Below are 14625 nucleotides of genomic sequence, written 5' to 3' on the forward strand. Positions count from 1 at the left end.
ACTCTGAAGTGCAGTCCCAATAGCTTCTGTAAGTGCTCCCCATCTGCATGTGACTGTGCTGGAAAGGCAGGAAGGGAATTCTGCTGGGGTTGTCCAAGAATGCTTTTTATCAGACTTTGCAAGCAGTTTCACCATGATAAAAATAACCACTTGCTTTATCAGCAATTGTACCCCTCTCATAAATCCTGGGTCTATGTAATGAAAGCTACCTACACGAGGCCCCCACACAGTTTGCACATCCTACTGAGCACCCACCCCAGTGCAAAAAGAGCAGCAGCTCTTCCAGAGAAGAGGAAGATGCTATAAGCACCACATAGTTAAATATGCCTTAAAACAGAGGTGATAAACCAAATAGATCATTTAGACATCATTTAATGTCTATATAATCACCTGATATGATATTCCAGTCAATTCTTTTTAAAGAGTTGGCTACTTAAATTTAAGAAGTAAAATAGGAACCTTCCCCATTGTTGGGTATAGACACTTTTTGGCAGGTTTGATGCATAAAAGCAGATACAGATATCCTATTGGCTTTTTAGCTTTTTAATAATAGAAGCTGTTTTCAAAGCATAAAGCCAAAGTTAGAAGTGATAATAATACATTTGGAGTATTATTACAATACATGTGCACATTATTAGAATACATGTGCACATTCTACATGGAAAACTGAGTCTTTAATACACTGGTTGTGTTACTCATGCAAATGTTGGTTACTCATAACTGCATTACACTGAGCTGCATACACTAAGTGCTGACTTAGACCAAGTGACCACCACTCATGTTCAAAGTTGAGGAGAGGTCATGCCAGATTTCATTTCTAACGGTTTAGAGAATGTAGTTCTGTTTACAGGCTGTACAATTACAGATTATGAATTTCTGTGGCTTCTTTTGACATTAGCACTGCTTCTCCTCACACACTCTGCTCATCCACACCTGCTCTCCTCCCAGTCTCGAGACTTCTTGGTTTCATTGGGTTTGATGCAGCGGATGTAGTGGGGTGTGCACTTCATCAGGGTGCCAACGAGGTCATTGGCTTGTTTCTGTAAAACAAAGGAAACAACAGGACATGAGCTGAACAGGGCAAATCCTGAGGGAATTCTACAATTATCAACCAGCTGCTGATGATTCCATTGGCTAGACACAGTGGCCTTTGGTCTTTCCCCAACAACCAAAGTGACTTGGGATAATATGCACCTCAGAATAAACTTAGCAGTAAACAGAAGGCACCATTATCTCCAGCTATGTAATACATTTAAACTTCTATACAAAAATACGGAGCAAATGCATCAATTGAATGCATCAGGGTGAAATGTGAGGAAAGAGGTTGGTAAAATACTGATTTGCAAAGTCATGTGTAACATAAGTGTGCATTCTACAATCAGTCCCCAAAAAACCATGGCCTTGCTGCCTTAGGCAAGGCACCCTGTGGTCAGTAGTGAGACTGCTGCAGACTGGGGGGTGTTGGTCAGGATTTCTGCACTGCAAAGAGACAAGTCAAGAACTGCAGGACATCAGAGGCTGGGTGAGGTGGCTCGTTCATTATGCACATTCAATTATGCACATTCATTATGCAATTGTTCCTTTTAAAAATTCACTACTATAGGATGCAGCTGAATACAACATTTAACGAACACTGATGCTGGGCAGAACAATTCTAACAATGCTGAAACAATGCACCTCTTTGCCATGAAGATGCTCCTAATACCCATCTTCAAAAACACCAGGATGGTTAAAAAAAGAAAATACTTTAAAAATTTATTTAGCTATTCACACACAAACACGCAACTACATACACACACACCACCACTGTAAAGGAGACATACTTTGATTTTGCTGCCTGCAGTGGTAGGACGACCCTTCTTGTCCACTTGAAGATTTTCAGGAAACAGAGCCTTTATAAAAGGCCTAGGAAAGAATTTATAAAATAGGGTTGGCATAGAAAAGATGATTCAGTGCAGGCATGTCAAGGAATATGCTGTAAAAGTTGATAGTTGAGCAGAATATAAATAGCTATTTCTATTAATCTTGAGTTATATCCAATCTATTTTAAGATTAGTACTTTCCATGAGCCTCATTCCTCACAGAGACCCCTTGCTATTTTAGTGAGCACTGAAAGACATGACACCAGACATCCAGAAGACTTGAAGAAATGCACACTTCTTAAAAAATAAGCATCAATTAATTAAAATACATCACAAAAAGATGCTACTTTGTCAAAACAGTGCCTGTTCCGAGAGGATGCCAGAGCACTGATGGCCTTGCTTGAGGCCAAAACAAAGGCTGCCAGTACAGCATTTGATCCTGACACTGTAGTGCCTCCCTTGGTCCAGTTTGTAAAATGAAGGTCAGGGTGATGCAGTGATGCTGCTCCACTGCAGCACTGGGTTATTGGCACGGTCACGGTCACACAGAGGAGCTGCAGGTGCAAAGCAGAGAGGTGAGAATGCAGCTAGAGCAAAGCAGAGAGGTGAGAATGCAGCAGGAGCAAAGCAGAGAGGTGAGAATGCAGCAGGAGCAAAGCAGAGGTGAGAATGCAGCAGGAGCAAAGCAGAGAGGTGAGAATGCAGCAGGAGCAAAGCAGAGGTGAGAATGCAGCAGGAGCAAAGCAGAGAGGTCAGGATGCAGCAGGAGCAAAGCAGAGAGGTCAGGATGCAGCTGGAGCAAAGCAGAGAGGTGAGAATGCAGCAGGAGCAAAGCAGAGAGGTGAGAATGCAGCAGGAGCAAAGCAGAGAGGTCAGGATGCAGCAGGAGCAAAGCAGAGAGGTCAGGATGCAGCTGGAGCAAAGCAGAGAGGTGAGAATGCAGCTGGAGCAAAACAGAGAGGTCAGGCCCTCAGTGCCCTCCCAACCACCACGGCATTCCGAGCTTGAAGCAAGTTCTGCTTACGTACAAATCACTGCTCTGCATCAGCTCAATCAGGTCTGTGAACAGCACATCCCGATTTCTCTCACAGAATCCATCCATGTCGTAAGATACCTGGGCCAAAGTGGAAATTGAATGTTTGTGGTAAGTTGAGAACTCAATAATTAAAGAGAATTTAAATTCCGTCCTCATCAGTTGCTGTCCTTTACATTTTGGTTATTCTGGTAACACTCAGACACTACAATAAGCACTAAATCCTGTCATGTATTATTAAACTTTTTCACAACAAACAAAGGAATTTCAGCCTTAAATATGAATTCAGATTAAAGTCAAATCTAAAAAAACTTATGGAACTACTGAATGGAACATGGCAAGTGAATTTTATAGTGAATTTTACTAAGAAAATTTTTTGCATAGTAGGGTTACTGCTACTAACTGCAGAAAACAATGAATACTCTGAGAAATAAAACCAAACAAGCTAGAACTGCACCTTGTATTTCCAGTTTTATTGGTATAGCATCACCTAAACTTAATTTTTATATCTCCATTCTTTAAATTTACTGCTACTGTAATACAGTTAATAAGTCATGGGGCACTCATTTATTTCATTTAAGTGCTGGTTCTGAGAGCAGCAAGGCCCAGACTCCTCTCTCCAGCACAGGCCATTTGTGAAGGCATTTCTGTCCCAGACTGCCTGCACTGTGAAGGGACACTGTCTCCTGAGAGAATCAAGCCAGCCCTCTGCAGGGCTTCCCCCTTCCTTTCATTACTGCTCTCTTTCCTCATAAATACAATACAGAGAACTCAGTGACGATTTTCACGTTACCTTTCCAGCATAATGATGGATGATGAAGCCCTGGTTCCAGCTGTTGAAGTGTTCGTGAGTCCCAATCTGCATCTGGAGCTTCTGGAGCAGTGTCTGGTCAGCCCCTTCTCCCACCGCGTGCATGGTGGCACACACGTCATCTAAAATGCTCATGATCCCTGGGGGGTTCTAATGAGGGGGGAAAGAACAGCAGCTCCAGTGAGGGGGAAAGGTTATAGTGCCAATTGTTTACCCCAAACAGAAAATTGGCCTTGCTACAAAAACATTAGAGCCCAGTCAGGAAGGATTTCCCTCCAATCAACTGGGATGAACTTTTACAGCAATATTGAAATAGTTCAAGGAGAGATGACACTTCCTGGGATGACAGTGACAGTGGGAAATGATGGAGGAAACAGTGATTACCATTGAAAACACTCACATTAACAAAAACATCAAAACACAACATTTGTTTAAAGTTTCTTTCCTCACTCCAGCAAAGAGTAAATCCATGTCTGAGGGAAGTATTTAAATGGATACGCTGTAGTTTGACAAACTTAGAGCTAAACATCTGAGACTGGAAGTCTTATTCTCTTCCTAGTTATCCTCATACAGACAGGAAACGGGCAAAATCTGATGTGCAGTTAAGCATAAGTCACTCCAGTCTTTCAACAACTGTTCTGGCCTACATAAGGCTAAAGAACTATCTGAAAAACACCCTACTTCTGACCCAAAGGACAACATTTGTTGTCACCCCAAAACAGAACACAAAGACTTGAGACTACAGAACAGTCTGTGAAGCAAATCCACAAAATTTCTTTTATCTACGATACTTCAGTTGTTTCTATTTGATTTGCAATAGCACCTCAAAGGAAAGTGGTGCTGTAGCTTCCCCAAACTGAATTACACCTCCAGTGACACAAAAAACATTATCTGATTTACAGTACAATTGTTTTCCCATTATTTTGTTTTTTAGTCACATGTCAATCACACTGTGGTATAGTTCTCTTTTTGGATGGTATCTTACATGACATATCTTATGTCTCCTATAAAACATCTTATGTAAGATTTTTATATAGACTTAGTATGACTCAGTAACTGAACAGCAGTTATTTGCATTTTCCTATGAACCTTCTTTACAGAAAAAGCATTTGCCCAAATATTTAAGAAAAAAAAAATCTTGTTTTCTGCACCTGATTGTTCTAAATACTTACCACTTTGTTCTCTATAAGGTCACACACTATTTTGTTGTTGAAGTATTCTATTGGTGTCCATCTAATTCCTTCTTGCACATATTCTTCCTGTTAAGTAAAAAGAAACAGATGCAAACATTCCTTTGCACTGTAGATGTAGCACTAGATTTACAACACGCTCCACAGACACAAACTCTGCACCACTCATGCTCAGGAGCACTTGCCAAATGTATGACTGGGTGGAGGTGGGAGAAATGACCCTCCTGATAGCTAAATCCAGCTCTCTGCTGCCTAAAGATGAATTGGAATCCTCCTCTCTTCTCCCCACACATTCCTTTGTCATTCACAGCCCTTCGTAGTTACTGACAACAGCAGGAAGATTTCAGCTGCATTTATTGTCAAAGCGCTTTGCAAATAGTAACAAAATGACTTTTACAGTCTCTTGACAGTGCACCTAAGTATCCACATCCTGATCTATTTTAAAAACTAAGATTGTGACAGGCACATTGAGGATCAGATCCCCCAGACAACACATTTAGAAACGTACATGAAATGAAGACGCAGCTTTTTATTTCTGTGTGTATCCATAAAGACATTTAAAGAAAGACTGGGCAAAACCCCATATTAAAATTCAGTTAAATTGACCCAGTCAGTTGCCCATACAGGGCTCAGCAGACACTCTGCAGGTCCCTTGTGCACCCAGTGCCACCATGACTGGTTACTTTCCCACCAAGTCCATTGTGTCTGGGCATTCCTGAAAGCTCTGTCCAAAGCTGGTGCCAGCCCTGAGCTCAGGCTGCACACAGGGCTCCTGTCTCAGCTGCATCCTGTCTGCCCTCCCATGCAGAAACAAAAAAGGGACATTTGGCAGTACGACTGTGAGCAGAGAACTGCAAATGCTTTCACCATTATTTTTGTATTTCTCTGATCTATTTCACTCTTACATATAAACACACATATACATGTATAAATACATTTTTTTTAAGACATAAAGGTGTAGAGGAAATGAAGGAAAGTATCCCCCAGGAGAAGTGTGTGATGCTGAGGGGAAGCCCGGGGATGGAGCCAGGCTGCAGCTCTGGAGGCTGAGTCAGACTGCAGCAGCCCGGGCACGGTCAGATGACTGCACTGCCACACGAGGGGTGGCTGCCTCTGCACTGCTCCACCACAGAACAAACCCTGCAGCTGATGGGCTTCAGGGCCAACCAGCTACAAAGATTGTTCTCTTTCCCTTTTGTCTTGCTTAACAAGGTAGATTTTACTGTTAACAGATGACAAAACCCCGATGTTTCCACCAGTTGGAAAAGGAATGGCTCATTTGTAAATCCAAAGTAATAAATGTCCAGTTACCTGTTCTGCCTTCAGTGTTAGCTCAATAAAAATCTGCTGCAGTTTTTCATTTACAAAGTTGATGCAGAACTGTTCAAAACCATTTTTCTGTAGAAACGGAAACAATGTAAAAATCAGTCTCCTGCCTTATATACAATAATTCTTAGTTCTTATGCTGGCAATAAGCTTCAAAGAAACACTGTCAGTGACAGATGGGTTGCTGACTTTATAGACATTTTGTGGAATCTCTGATCTTTCTTTTAAGATCAATGACTTCATTTCTTTGAAGTTTCTTCAATATCTCATGTTTATTAAGTGAGACATTAAAAGTGAGATCACAATGGCCAGGAAGATGGGTTGGGATTTTTTTTGCTTTTATTCTGGCCATAGGATCTGTGATTTTTTTTCTGATTTAAATTTTCTCCCCTCTAAATTACACAAAAACTCTCCCAGGTCAGATCTGCTCAAACCCCAAGAATTCCATTGCCATACCTGAAATATTTCAAAGCCATAAATATCAAGGACACCAATGTTATATTCTTCATGGTCCTTCTCCATAGCCTTATTAATAGACTAATAAAACAGAAACAAAACATAAAACGAAGTGTAGTTTATACAATTAAAATATATTAATATTCTTAAATATTTATATTAAAATGCTTTTAAAATAATATATTTGAATTGAATACAAATGTATAGAATAGGCTGTTTTTCTTTCACTTTTTAATGAAGTGTTACTGACAGTTAGGAAATGAACAGTGTGCTATCCTGTTTTCCAGGTCAGTGAGCCTTTGGATCTACTATCTATAAAAATCTTTCCTCTTCCCTGTAATTGGCTCAGTTAAATAAAATGAGCCAAGAAAAAGAGCAGCTTTCAGTCTGCTATTTGATGAGTTTTGCTGAGGGAACACTGAACCTCCTCTCCTGCCTGTGTGCCCCTCCAGTGCAGTGTCAGTGCAGCACAGTGGGGTGCAGGGCTGCAGTGAGGGGCAGCTGTGGCTCACTGCAGTGCCCTCGGAGCAGATCCCTGTGTGCCCATGGAGCAGATCCCTGTGTGTCCCTCCAGCGCAGTGTCAGTGCAGCACAGTGGGATGCAGGGCTGCAGTGAGGGGCAGCTGTGGCTCACTGCAGTGCCCACAGAGCAGATCCCTGCAGTGCTCTCCAGTGCAGTGTCAGTGCAGCACAGTGGGGTGCAGGGCTGCATTGGGGGGCAGCTGTGGCTCACTGCAGTGCCCACAGAGCAGATCCCTGTGTGCCCCTCCAGTGCAGTGTCAGTGCAGCACAGCGGGATGCAGGGCTGCAGTGAGGGGCAGCTGTGGCTCACTGCAGTGCCCTCGGAGCAGATCCTGCTGCCCCAGGAGCCTGCAGGCTCCCAGTCCCCAGCCTAGCCCAGCCCAGGGTCCCACTCTGAACAAGAGAGGATTTCAGCACGGAGAACAGAGCTTGGTCCCTGGCTCCACCACCAAACCCGGCTGCTGAAGGGGCTCCTTGCAGGGAAGGGGGATCAGAGGGCAGGGGAGCAGCTGATCCAGCTCTGAAGTCAGAGTCAGAGAAGTGCCCATGCTGGCAGGAGGGAGATCAGGATCCCACACGAGACAGCCACGGCAGGCACAGCTCCTGTCACAGGCAGTGCCGTGTTTGGTAGCCATGGTCACACCCCTGCACGGGGGGCAGGCTTGGGCAAAGCACGGACAGGCAAGAAAAGGCCTGCAAGGAACACTCCTAGTGCCCTTGAACTTGTTTTGATACCTCAGTAGAATCAAGCAAATCCAACTTACATCCACCAGGTAGTCAAAAACACGGGAGTGAAGGGCCTTGGCCAGCGCATCCCTGGTGTAGCAGGCTTGCTCCACATTGAGGGTGACATTGATGGACTCGGATTTGCCTCCCCACTTGCTGTCCATCTGTCTGCTGGTCAGCTTCTCCTTCAGGCGCTCCTCGTTAATTCCCAGCAGAAAAGCAGGGAAAGCTAAAACTGCAAGAAAGAGCAGGCTTGCTGGATTATGACTTACAGACTAAATACACAACAAAGAAAAAATTAACTGTGTCTGGAACAACAAGAAAACTCATGGAGTGTGCAGCTAAAAAGGGAAAAGAGGAGCGATTTATGTCTTCAAAATTTCCCTATGCTCCTCAAGGACATTTTCAACTCTTTCTTTACATGGATTTCAATTAAGATAAACCACCTTGAAGTAAAATTTGTTATTTCTGTACCTTCAGTTCTTCAAACATGTAAGCTGCCACAGGACACAGCTTTGAACTGGGTGATTCAAACAAATCACTCTTGGAGGAGATGTCAATAAAATGTACAGCTCACACATGAAATAAAATTGACACCATTGAAAAATTTTGGAAAAACATGAAAGACTTAAAATGTAGTAAAAAGTAGGCTATCTGCTTCCTAATATCCTTCCTCTTTCCTACTGTAAATTAGGACATTGCAAAAAGTTTTCAATTACCTTGCCTTTTATTTTTTAATCCCTTATTCTATAAGTACCTTCCAATTCTGTTTCCCCTAGTTTAAAAGAAAAGCACAAAAACACATCTGGGTCTGGTATTCTCTGCACTCCAAGCACATGGTGCAGATGTTACTGCAGTTTCACACACCCTAGGGAGCGGAAAAACAGAAGTGTCTTGAAAGCAAACAGGAACAGCTCCTGAGGAAAACTCTTGGAGTTGGTATTGCACCTCCTCTAAGCCACATGAATATCTATCAGTGTTTCCTCCACACTCCATTGGTATCAGATCTACTTTTCTGGTGTGAGGAAGATGCAAAATAATCACTAAGGCAGCAGCCACTTGCATTTTACACCACTGTAATGTCACAGCATGACTTCACTAAACCCTTTAGTACATTATTCCAAAAGTACTTTTAAAATTGGAAATAACCACCAGCTTTCTAAAATGTGATTTATTACCATCAGCAAACGGATTAAATTTACTCTGGGGTACCACGAACCACACAAAGTCGAGTCACTGGCAACCTCTCAGGGAATTCAGAGAACTCAGGCTGAAGAGCACATGAAAAGGTCAATCATTATATGCTTTAACTTGGGAAAGAATGTAGGCAGCTACAGACCAGATATGCTCACATATACTGTTAAAACGCCAGGAAAGATGCTTAACCAATACTACTGGTAAGAATTTATGGAGACAGGCTAATGGCAAGGAGCACCACGCAGAGCTCAGAAAATCTTCCTTCCCAGTGCTAATGATTTACTGTAAGGGAAGAGTAGCTGGCCAGCACTTGATACAACTTCACATTCTTAAGATGCCTGATTGTTTTCCCTAGTTAGGGACCATAAAGTTACAGTCTGGAAATTATTATAAAGCAGGATATGCATGTAATTGAAAAATGATCCTGAAGAGTCATCAGTAGCATTCAGTGGAATAGTTTTAAATACACTCTGTGAAGGAAAGCTGAAAAGACTGGGCTTGCTTCCTGGGCTTCCAGGAAGTGAAAAACAACCCTTCCAATACAATGCAAGTGTAAAGAGGGAGGGTTGAAATTCTTTTCTCCTTCCAAGAAAGAAGTACTATTATTTGCCATGATTTGTAGCATGGAAGATTTCCAGCAAAAAAACTTTTTTCATCTATTAATACAATCAAAAACTAGAGCAGATAGCAATCACTGGCAGCTGTAAAGACATATTTCTCTAAAGTTTCTGTCAAGAATGTTCTGTATAGATTTGATTCTGACTCTGAGCAAGAGAGCAGAGTTTTTGGTGTCCCAAAGAAAGGCTTTGCATGTTTTTCTGCCACTGGCTGTGTAACAACAAGAACATTATTGACCAAATTCTTAAACTTTTTATTATTTCAGGCCTACACAAAGCAGGACTGAGCAGTGGTTGTTCCTTGTGCTTTATCTTCTGTGGTTATGCAGGCTATAAATGCCTTACTATTTAGTTGGTTAGGACAGACAGTAAACTGGGGGGAGGACTAATAGAGAAGTGAGCCCAACTTTCATCTTCATAATGCAGAAACTGTGCTAGACATGGCTATTTCTCCTTTGACTTCTTTAAAAACAGTATCTTTATGGGTAAGTTTGATACTCATGCTGCTTTCTGACTTCTCCCCATGTATTATTCATACACAATTTATGTATTTGTATCCCAGGGAGCAGGAGAAACATGGTGGACATGGCTCATCACAGAAACACATTCATTTCTAATGATTTCGTTTCAATTCCTGTCTTTGCCATTTGTTATTTTGATGCAACCCACTGTATCCATTTTGTATGGCTTTTAAATGTCTTGATTTGATTGAAAGATTTAACTCTGTCATTTAAATTGAAGCACAGTAGTTCATTTGGAATCAAAAGGTATGTAAATAGAACACCAAAAAAATGTTTTTCTTTGGGTTCACTTAACTTCTTAATTTGAGAGACTAGGAAGGTCAAAAATTAGTAATTTTTGTTTCCCAATGTCATAAAACAAATAGCAGGAGATTGTTAATACAGTTGAGTGTGAAGCTGACTGCATAAGATAGGTTAGTTATGAATAAAGTATCTAAAACTAAACAAATGCAATTCTCCTAAATGTAAGACCCATTCTGAACCAAGAATTAAGAGAACACACAGGTACATATAAGCTACTGTTGTGTATGTTCTGCTTATCCACTCTGTCCTTAAACTATCCAAGCAGCACAAATCCACATTAGATGCAAGGTGTAAATCACACCCAAAACATTTCAAACTCCAAGTCCATCAACATTCCAACACCTTGCTGCTGTGGGCCCGGCTGCTGCAGAACAGAGCACGTGCTGAGGGAGGCAAGGACAGGGCACTGTGGGAAAGGGAATTGTAAAGGAATAGTCACTCACCAGCTGTAGCTAACAATGAGGTAAACTTGAGACAGGAAACCCAACTGCAGAATGAAAGGTCTGCATTTCAGTTCAGCACCTCTGTTTACAAGGCTCATGCTCACACCTGTATGGATGCCTGGGCACCCTGAGCCTGGGGACAGCCACAGCTGGAGCTGCTCTCAGGACAGGGAGGCCACACAAAGCACATCATAAATGGGTTTATGGACATGTGCTGATGCACCAAAAGGAGCAGAGTTCAAGCCCTTCTTACAGTGCCTATTATTTCATACTCAAAGTTTGGAACAGGATTCCTCAAATTCAAAATCACACTCTGTTAAGTCCATGGCCTTTTACAAGACAGAAGAGGGGCCTCAGCACCTGGTTTTGGCAGAGACTCTCAGTTGGCAGCCTCACACTCCAAGAAACGATGCTCTGTTTGGATAAGCAGCTCTGAATTGCAGTTCACCCTCTGCCATCTGGGCTGCAGCCCGCTGCTGCTCCTCTCACAGTTTCCAGAGGTACTTACACTCCTCGCTCTCCACTGCTGCGTAGTTGCCAACTTCTTTGAAGCTGATGTTTCCCAAATGCAATATTCCTGCCACTATCTGCAGAACCAGTGCCTGCTCCTCTGCAAAGATCCCAATCACACTCATTGCGTGCTGGGAACAAAAACAAACAAACAAATTTGCATCAGTCAAAGACTCCTGTCTTAGAAGTCCTTTTAAAATTTTGGTGTTAAAAAGTAGAGTCATTCAAAGCAGTTCAAATTCCTAAGGCAACCAATGTCATTAAAGCTGCAATGAAGTTTCAAGGGGTACCAGATGTCCTACTTCAGCATTTCTGTATTTCTTTTAATTAAATACAGAAGCATTTACACTTTTTAGAAGGTGTATTAACAAAATGAGTTCCAGAAAAAATAAACACCTGCTTTTAAGTGTCACACTAAAAATAAATAGTTTCATTGCAAACTGGGAAACAATGAACCTAAGAGATAATGATTTTATTCCTTCTACACAGTCAGTTTAACCACCAAGACCAAGAATTGTGAAGCTGTAGTCAATGACTATAAAAAGCAGCCCAGTGTCTGACTTAGGCTGTGAATTTCAGCCAATTACTAGAAAACCCCCAGCACCCCTGCACTTCAGAATTCAGAATACATGACAATTTACAGAATATCTTCTCAACAAACTATGTTTCTAAAACACTAAATAAGCTCCAATGCAACAGTAGCAATTATTTTTTTAGGCCTTTAAATGTGCTACATACATAAATGTGTTAATACACCTACTTTAAATAATAAATTCCTAAGAACAGGACACCAGCAGTTGGCAGGTCACACAATGAACTGGCAGCAGTGCTGGATAAAGATCCCTGATCTGTGTTTTCACACTCTTTTCTCCAGCTTTTCAGCTGTACTGTTTTAAATAGGCATGGAAGGTCAGCCAGCACTGGGAATTCAGCTAAAGCAGGGCACTATTTTACAATTTTTTTCTAATTGCAAGTTCTTCGCTGTGTTTGCATTTTCACTTTTTTCATACTACAGATTATCTGTACAAGTTAAATTTCATTAAATTTGCATTCTTCTGGAAAAGAACAAACTGAAAATCACAACACGTTTCAACAAAACCTGTCTTCAGGGTTAACATCCTCCTCCTCAGGGCAAAATACAACTAGAATAAGTTATATCTACGTTAATTTCTCATTAATAGACCAAACATCTTTGCTAAAAATGAATGGTGAAATGAACATACATACACCACTACGCAAACCAGATGGTAAAGAACTCACCAGTGTCTCTTGGAAATCTGATTTGTCATTGATGTCATCGACTTTGTAGGACCCAGAGAGACTCAGGTAGTAGTAGTAGTCCATACTGGTAATGCCAAGGCTGCTTTTTTGTTCTGGGGAGGCCCCTTCAATTAGCTGCAGAATAAAAACCCCCAAATTAGGTATCACCCACCAAGCTCCAGCAGAGATGAGCAGGTCACAAACAGGTGACTGAGTCTGAAATTACTGGCAGAGATATGGCTGGTGCTGTGCCAGGGATGTATCCTTCCCACCTTCTGGTAAGTGCTTAATCCAAAAAACCAGGCTCTCACTCCCATTCCCACAAATGCTTTAGCTCTAACTTCACAACTAATAGCTAAAAATGTGACTGCCTTGGATGCCTCCCATGACCTTTAACTCATTAGGAAAAGGCAAAGTGTGTTTTCTGCCCCACAATGTGCTCCCTAGATCCTCAGGAGCAATGTGCTTTCCACACCTACTGCAGGGCAGGCAGAGCTGACAGCACACTCAGAAAGCATCACCTGCAGCTCTCCCTGCGAGGAAAAGCACCCTGAGCACTCCTCACACCCGTGCAAAGGCCGTGCAGCCATGGACACAGGGAATAAACCTCAAAACAGAGCTGCCAAAACCCCACGGGGCCTCTCTTAACCCTTGTGTCAAACAAACCTCTCCAGGCCACAGGAAAAGCAGCAGGACAGGGTAAATTGTGCATATAGCTCGGAGAAGGAGAACACACAGCTCCTGGAGCAATTCCAGTGCCAACTCAGCTTTCCCTCCTGGCAATGGCACTTTATTGTATGTGAAGCTGGCTACAGTCACTTACACAGCTCTGTCTTGGCCCCAGTTTTGTAGAGCTCCATCAGCAGCACTCTAGCAGGTGAGGACCATGCACATCAAAGACCAGTGAAGTCTTTTCAAACACAAAAAATGGGAATACTTGGACAATTCAACAAAGACTATTATCAAAAATATCTCAGAAAAATAAAATGAGAATCAGGTTTCTCTTTCACAGGAAGTACAGGCCAATACAGATATAATAATATAATAAACTGGCCTCTCTCTATATATAGGTCAGTTTAAAAAGAAATCTGCTGAAAAGTTCTCATTTTCTATTATATCCTCCTAGACTTTTCCATATGGGAGTTCACAATGCACTTCCAAGCAAGGCTCTGAAATACTACAGTATTGTGTTCCGAGCTGAAAGGCAGCCAGGCAGGTCCATGGCAGATGGAGTCTCACCAGGCTGTGGAGCTTCCCAGCAGGGACCAGGCTACCTCTGCAGTGTGCACTCAAATCTCACTGCTGTGACAACAACTTTGCCATCAAAAGGAGAAAACAGCTCCTCCTAGATACTTTACATAACTCAAAAAGGACTTAAGACACTTCTGACCTGGTAGAAAATGTGAAAACTCCTCTCTCCAGGATTCCTCATTACAACTCGAGATTTTTCCAGTAGGAAGTTGGAGATTTTCCCTCCATCTGGTTCTCCACCTGGACTGAACTGTATTTCAAAGTATTTCCCCTGCAAGAAATAATTCAAGCTGTTAAATGATTAGTAAATGCAAATTCAAAATTGTGCATTTGTACTGTATTCCAAGCAAGGTCACAAGGATATTTCATCTTTATGGATGCCTCAAGGTACAACCTGAGCTCAGACTCTTGAACCACCAGGTCTTTTCTGCATTTGTACAGCTTTACATTAACAAATCCCATGTTAATGCAAACGTGGAGAGAAGATCAGTGGCTTCTCTTCACTGCTGAGACTCTTGCTTAGAATAAAGGAAACCACAAGGCTCCCCTACACAGCAGTCAGTTCAACAGATTCCCAGCAGCAAACTGTTCTGCCTG

At 42.1% G+C, this 14625-nt stretch overlaps 1 protein-coding gene across 2 annotated transcripts in view; it reads right to left on the bottom strand.

Moving 5' to 3' along the window:
* Window positions 1–14625, bottom strand: part of MYO1E (myosin IE) — a 78092-nt gene that overhangs the window by 19777 nt on the left and 43690 nt on the right. For both annotated transcript variants that reach the window (XM_063412871.1, XM_063412870.1), the window contains 11 exons: window positions 14168–14299; window positions 12778–12912; window positions 11516–11648; window positions 7965–8161; window positions 6679–6759; window positions 6208–6294; window positions 4879–4965; window positions 3689–3856; window positions 2891–2976; window positions 1824–1905; window positions 934–1040 (listed from right to left, as the gene is read on the bottom strand). In XM_063412871.1, the coding sequence (XP_063268941.1) occupies window positions 934–1040; window positions 1824–1905; window positions 2891–2976; window positions 3689–3856; window positions 4879–4965; window positions 6208–6294; window positions 6679–6759; window positions 7965–8161; window positions 11516–11648; window positions 12778–12912; window positions 14168–14299 (1295 nt within the window). The remainder of the gene's footprint in view (window positions 1–933; window positions 1041–1823; window positions 1906–2890; window positions 2977–3688; window positions 3857–4878; window positions 4966–6207; window positions 6295–6678; window positions 6760–7964; window positions 8162–11515; window positions 11649–12777; window positions 12913–14167; window positions 14300–14625) is intronic.

This window comes from Prinia subflava, chromosome 15 (assembly GCF_021018805.1).
Source record: "Prinia subflava isolate CZ2003 ecotype Zambia chromosome 15, Cam_Psub_1.2, whole genome shotgun sequence".
Taxonomy (NCBI): Eukaryota; Metazoa; Chordata; class Aves; order Passeriformes; family Cisticolidae; genus Prinia; species Prinia subflava.